At 32.8% G+C, this 6,926-nt stretch overlaps 1 protein-coding gene across 1 annotated transcript; it reads right to left on the bottom strand.

The window, feature by feature from the left end:
- Window positions 1-590: 590 nt before the first annotated feature.
- Window positions 591-5,664, bottom strand: LOC139523056 (glucose-fructose oxidoreductase domain-containing protein 1-like). The gene has a single exon (XM_071316813.1). The coding sequence runs from the start codon at window positions 5,464-5,466 to the stop codon at window positions 4,279-4,281; it is 1,188 nt and encodes a 395-aa protein (XP_071172914.1). The 5' UTR covers window positions 5,467-5,664; the 3' UTR covers window positions 591-4,278.
- Window positions 5,665-6,926: the final 1,262 nt, after the last annotated feature.

The raw sequence follows: 6,926 nt of genomic DNA, 5'->3' as shown, positions 1-6,926 counted from the left end.
GAGGGTCTTCTTTCAGCTTTTATTGTGTCTGTATGACACGATTGATGCCTCCACAGATGCAAAGTATTATTATTATTTTTTTAAATACACAAAGTTGAGAAATGAAGCACATAGGTCTATGGTTCTCTGTAGGGGGGGTTATCAGGTAACACTATGCACCTCTTATGCAAATATATCCTCCAAAAATGACCAGGTTCAACTATCTCCCAAAAGAGCAAATATTAACAAAAATCAAAACCCTGACCACATGCACATTTTCAATATATGTACAAACAGCTAGCAAAATGAGCATTCAAACTGTAGGATGAGGTATCAGATGGATGGACAGACAAACAATATGCCCCACCTCCTAACTTTCAGTTTTGGGGTATAAAAAGCAATTTAACACAAAAAGTATATGTGGATATTGCATATTAAACTGAATCAGTGAATGTGTATAATGGCGTAGAAAAGAAGACACTGTTTGTCAATGTCTACAGCATGTACAGTATTACTTGATGTTCTTGAGTCTAAAATATGCCTGAACATAAAAGTTATCTGCAGGCAGTAGCTCCATTCCTTGTCAAAATGGCTGCATGAATAAAACACAATCAAATCTTATGTTTAATGTTATAAATAAAGTGTAATGTGGTATACTGTTCAATCAGATTTTCATTAAATTTTGCACCAACCATTCATGCTTTGTTCATGGGACAATTATTTCTTTCAACTAAATTTACATCCACTTTTTTTCGGTATAAATACATATTTCTAAAACTCAATACGGCTTTCACTTTTTCAATGTTTGATAGAAACTCACTTTCTTCTTTCACTTCCCTTTCGAAAATAAATGTAATTTTTCTCAAGAAATTTAGAATTAATTAATTTAATGATGAAACATATGCTCCTGTTTCAACAAAAAATGAATGGTTAGTGTCTTAGTAAAGGTATATAACAAACCAATGATATGAATCAATAAAAAGTTGGTTTTATCTAACATGTATTGTAGTCATGGTAGTTACATCAGACAGCAGGCAAATATTATTGTCAGGAGTTGATTGACAGTTTGAATTGGCTGTTTCAGAATTAACGCATTCTGGATTATTTTTTTAAAAGTGTACACCAAAACAACTGTTTGTGATAGGTAAGAAATGTCCATAAAATTGGAATTTACTCTAACAAATGATGTGAGGTTATTTTTATTTTAGGGCACATTACACCTTTAGATTCTGTAACTGTATTTTATGATGTTCAATCTTGCAACATGTACTAATACTAAAGCTTTCAATGAAATTCTATATGCAATGTTAAATATCTCTTTGCCATTTATTTCAATTGGACACTTAAAAACACTGCTGCCTGAATGCTATTATAAAACATAAAGATGTTTCAGTTTAAATTACATATACAAAAACTTAGTCGTCTCATATTGAAAATTAAATAAGTTCTGTACAAATGACAAACCACATTATATATTGTGATCTGTTTACCAAAACATATTATTTAAGAACTGATCTATCAGTATGTATTAATTTAGGATTGAGTATATATATACCCACACTACAGGTTTAATAGATATTAACCCCTTTCCTTGAATAATCTCCCTTTTTGAGTTCGATAGTATTCCTGATTTTTTCAAATGTTACTGATAGATTTGAATTGGTATTTAAAATTGGTAATGCAGAGGCGTATTTAGGTGACACAGGGTGTCCAGCTCCCCTTTGTGTTTGATAATATAGGATATTACTGCAGCATGACTGGAGCTGGCCCCTTTTTACCTCTAAGACAATCAGTGGCCCGGATCCCTGCTTATTGTTTTGTCAGATTTCCGTATCCTGCTTACACTATGTACGTAATTTTTTTGTAATTTCCCGTGTCCTGCTTGACTTAATTTACCGTTTTCACGCCACAATAATTTGACTTTCACGTGTCACACAGCAATCCCGCATCACGCTTTGACCCCAATGAGACCCACTTTCAATGCATCATTTACATGTAGCTGTCAAAGTTAAATGATTAAAGGTCACCTATAATCCAAAATATTAGCTTAAATGTTAAATTTTAAGGAAGTCAATAAAGTGTTAAATGTAGGTCAGTGTAACCTATGCTTTTAAAAGAATTATAATCCTCTAAACACATTAAATTGCAATGACCTAATAATGTGAGATATGTAACAAATTAACACCAAAAATAATTACCTTAAAAAAAAAAATCATCCCTAAAGACCTTTCAAAATAAGTTCCAACTTTTCTAAGGGAGATAACTCCATGTATTTTCAATTTATCTTAACTGACTGTTTATGACACAGACAGAAGCGAAAATGTGGAGATGTGATAAAATGATTCTGCCATATTAAATGTCATGAGTATACCTTTGATATTCAGATCTACATCAATAAATAAACTATTAAAAAAGGATAACAAATATAATAAATAAACTAACAATTAATATACATATTGAAATATCCTTCTACATGTGTATTCTAAGACAAAAATCAAATTAAAATATTTCTGATATGGAAGTTAATAATTGTTATGATAAACCGCTCTCTTTGATTAATGTACATGCATTCAAATAATCCTCTACTTTCCAATTTCTCTGCAAACACATAGAGAATAATTGTCAATGAGACTGCAACCCACAATTAAGATATATACATGTATATATGTGCGATATAAATGACATCTAGTGACGTAGAGTTCACAAATAACATAGATTTTAAAACATATGACCATTGATCCTAGAAATCAACAATTTGTTGTCAGACTGTTGAGGTTAATGACTAGAGACAAGCATACAAGTGTATTCTTATTGAATCATTTTATAAGTCTTCAACCTCTTTTTTTATTGACTAGTTAGGAAAAAAGGATAATATACTTATAACTAAAGTCCATACTGTAAAAGAAAATACAACAGACTTCTGAACTTAAGATTTCCCATAGCCAAAACTATTATTACTTGTTGGATAAAAACAATATATATATATTTTCAACTTAGACTCGTTTATATATATATATAAAGTACAGGTTCCAGCCCCAGCGCCGGGGAGGAAGTTACGAATCAAATCTACTCTAACATTGTTAGGTTGATTTTCTAGGCACTTATATACATGTTGTATATATACAACTCGTCTAAACATCAACCCAACAATGTTAGATCTGTAAATTTGCTTTCGCAAATTTTTGGTTCTTCCCTCGCCGGGATTCGAACGTATATATATATATATATGTACATTATCGGAAAATCTAGATTGATTCAACAAATGATCAAAATATTTTCAAATGGTCCCAATATGTTTATAATAGTATAACTCTACATGCATGTGTACATGCATATTAGCATCATTAAACCAATAATTTATGTCTTAGAAAAATATTGACCAAAACCCTTCTTGTTCATGTCAATTTATGCAACATTACATTACATTGATTTGGGAATGTTTTAGACTAAAGTTTATATGATTTAGACAGATGGTCCCCTACATGCCCTTCATTTTATGGTTTACAAAATAGAGGATAATGGGTTAATATATATGATATATACTGCAAGTAAAAAAATAAAGAGAAATAATAGGCAAAAAAGACAATGAAAAAAATAGGATCTAAATTAAAAAACGAAGAAAAAATGGGCAAAATCTATAATGAATAAAAACAAATGGCTGATATATTTAACAAATACAGAACTGAAGGACCCCCTCCCCATCCAGGCTCTCATAGAAAACATATCTTCATTTTCTCACTTCCCAGAAAAGTTTTCCATTAATGATTAAAAATAATTATATGAATTCTAGATTTGAAACAAAATGACTCAATGCACAGGACTTTATATGGTATAATTTTGGCTTATACATTTACAGGTTTAGGTATTTTCACTTTTTTGTATTTTTTTTATCCAATTTAAATAGAACATACATGTACATGTAGACCAATTATATATCAACATCATCATAATGTACATTAATATTTATCAGTTAATAAGATGATTTTTGTGAGGATACATGTACAAGTAACATTTTTGTAATATCATTTATTAAATAACATTGTCAATGATTGTAGGACACCAGTGTGCATACAAAAAAATGCACATATATGTATCATGGTAATGGTAACTGTTATGATTGCAAATTTATGAAAAGTGTTTGGGGAACTGTGTTTACTCCACTTTAACATGTTTAAAAAACAACACCAAATCAATTGTAATGTTTTCTTTGACCATTTTGCAATCAGAACTTAATCTACATACAGTTGCACAGTTTTTCTTTTTTCTTATACATAAATTTTGTATATACAGTCATGTATGTTAATGTAATGTAAGGGTGCTCTTTCTTATTGTTGTAGATAAAAACGGATTTGGATCAGGTTCTTCTTTCATTATGTCAATTTTGATCCACTCTTTTGATTTGTTTGACTTTCTTATTGCATCAACTACTGTTTGAACATATAAAGAATCTTCAAAGTTAGCTGCAACTTTAACAGGGTCTTGACAATAGCTTTGTCTTTCCTCTTCTTTTTCAAAAGCATCCTTGACTGACTCAATTAATCTGATGATTCCCTTTAAATATGGTGTTGGAATTTCAGCTCTTGTTTTGTCTGATACGCCATAACGTTGTTCCTCCTTGAAATTAACCGGATCAAAGTGCAGAAGTTCCTCCTTCAAAGAGTCATTTTTCTGACCATAGAGATCTGCTCCTCGGATTGTAAGTCTTCCTTTGCTTCCTACTAGCATTATTTCCTGGTTAAAAGGCCCATGGATGTGACTATTAATTGTTAAGGTAGCACAGGATCCATTTTCCAACTCTAGTTGCGCAGAACAGAAATCATCACTGGTGATTTCCCGGATCCCTTTAATCTTGTCAGTTTGTTTTGTGTATGTTTTCAGCATACCATGTACTCGGACAGCTTTCTGACCCGTAAGGTGTGCTATTAAATCAATGATATTACTTCCAATTGTGTTCAGAACACCTCCTCCCATGGTTTCATCACACATCCAATCAAAATGTTCTTTTGGTTTCTTTTCATAATGAATACGAATTTCACAAATTGATATGTCCCCTATATAATCTTTGTCAATATACTGTTTCAGTTTAGCAATCGTAGGTAAGAATCGAAGTCCAAATACTACAAGAGACATTAGCTTTGGATAATAACTGGCTGCATTCACCATTTTTAATGCATCTAGTTGACTAGGTCCAGCAGGTGTACCACATAAAACATGCTTTCCTATTCCTAAGGCTTTGATTGTAATTGCTGACTGGAGATGAGGAGGACAGCTAATTACCACTACATCAACATTTCTGTTTAAAAGAATTTCATCAACTTTGACTGCACAAAAAGGAATATCAAGTTCGGCAGAAAGTCCAGTGGCTTCTTCTTTAGTTCTACCCCATAATGCAACTACTTGGAAGCCACATGATTTAAGAAGAGGGACATACGAACGGACAGATGCTGGAGTTCCAATGACGCCTATACCTGGGAGCATTTTCCTCATGTCTGGTTTAATGAATGTCTAACGGCTGAGATGGAAACTTAAACTTTGTTTGAATTATGTTTATTCATCATAATATTCTTTCTATTTGACTAAATAAGTTTTAAATAACAGGAAACATCAGAAATTCTGTAGTGCTAAATTGCAGGAAATCCGTTCAAAATATCCATTCAAAGTTATTATTCAGCTTCGATTAGCGCTTTGACAATAGTGATTCAAAGCACTTTGAAGACTTGCTGAATAAATTAAAACTCGATGACGGTGAAATTTCCGGAAAAAATCAGCGAAAAAATCTGTTATGATCGTATATTATTATACAAAATTTTATTTTTGGTGTTTTAACGCCACTGTTAAGCACTGTTGTTTGGGGCTATTTTGTGTCGGCCAGTTTTTCTTAGTGGAGAAAGCCAAAGTGCCCGGAGAAAAAACACTGACAATCCTAGGATGGAGTCGAGTGCACCCGCACCGAGGCCCCTTATTATCTGATTATACAAGATAATAAATTTTTTAAATGGAAATTACGGAAAATTATTTTTTTGTTAGTAATTTTTTTTTGTTGGTTATCCAGCATAGAAAAAAAACCCAGATTTTTTTGGCAAACAATGTCAATGATGAATGTCAAAGAGAGAATTTCTGTCCGAGTTAAATTTTCCACAGAAGAAAATGGATTTAATCTTCAGCAGTGGCGGATCCAGAGGGGGGGTTCCGGGGGTCCGCACCCCCCCTTTATTTTGGCCGATCAATGCATTTGAATCGGGACATATGTTTGCACCCCCCTGCACCCCCCCCCCCTTTGCCCTGGGCTAGCACCCCCCCTTTCGAAAATTCCTGCATCCGCCACTGTTCAGCACAGCTAGAGGAGCAATTCTTTCATTTCATAATATGTCTTTAATCATGGTTGATTTTATTTGAAACCCTTAAAAAATGAAATTTACACCCCCCCCCCCCCCCCCCCAAAAAAAACAACGTGAAAAGGGGAAAACGTGTATAGGTTTAATATATATTGTTGCTTAGTGAGAGATGAAGATCTATTTTGTCTCATTATTCCATACAGCGTTATCGTTGTGGTCATTCTTCCCTTTCTCTATAAAAGAAACGTAGCATAATGTTACCACTGTTTCGGGGTTTTGTCTGTGCCAAAATCCATTAGGCTAAACCCATTACAAGCAGCAAGAGTGCACTTTCTGAAATGTTTCGCCAGGATTGATTTTGTATTATATTATGTCTATAAGGTAAATATTTAACAAATAACACATAAACTTAAAAGAGAGGCGAGAGTATATCCTGAAAGGGATATATAAACTCATAAGTAGAACACAAACTAACAATGTTATATTAATTAAAAACGACAAAAAGACAAATAACAGGTCACAAAACACAACACACACAACTAAAAACCGAGTAACATGAATCCCACCAAAAAATAGGGGGCATCAGATGAGTTAATATAGTACAATACCATG

This window comes from Mytilus edulis, chromosome 5 (genome assembly GCF_963676685.1).
Source record: "Mytilus edulis chromosome 5, xbMytEdul2.2, whole genome shotgun sequence".
In the NCBI taxonomy this organism is placed as follows: domain Eukaryota; kingdom Metazoa; phylum Mollusca; class Bivalvia; order Mytilida; family Mytilidae; genus Mytilus; species Mytilus edulis.
The sequence above is the reverse complement of the archived record's forward strand: the minus strand, read 5'-3'. Positions and strand labels throughout refer to the sequence as shown.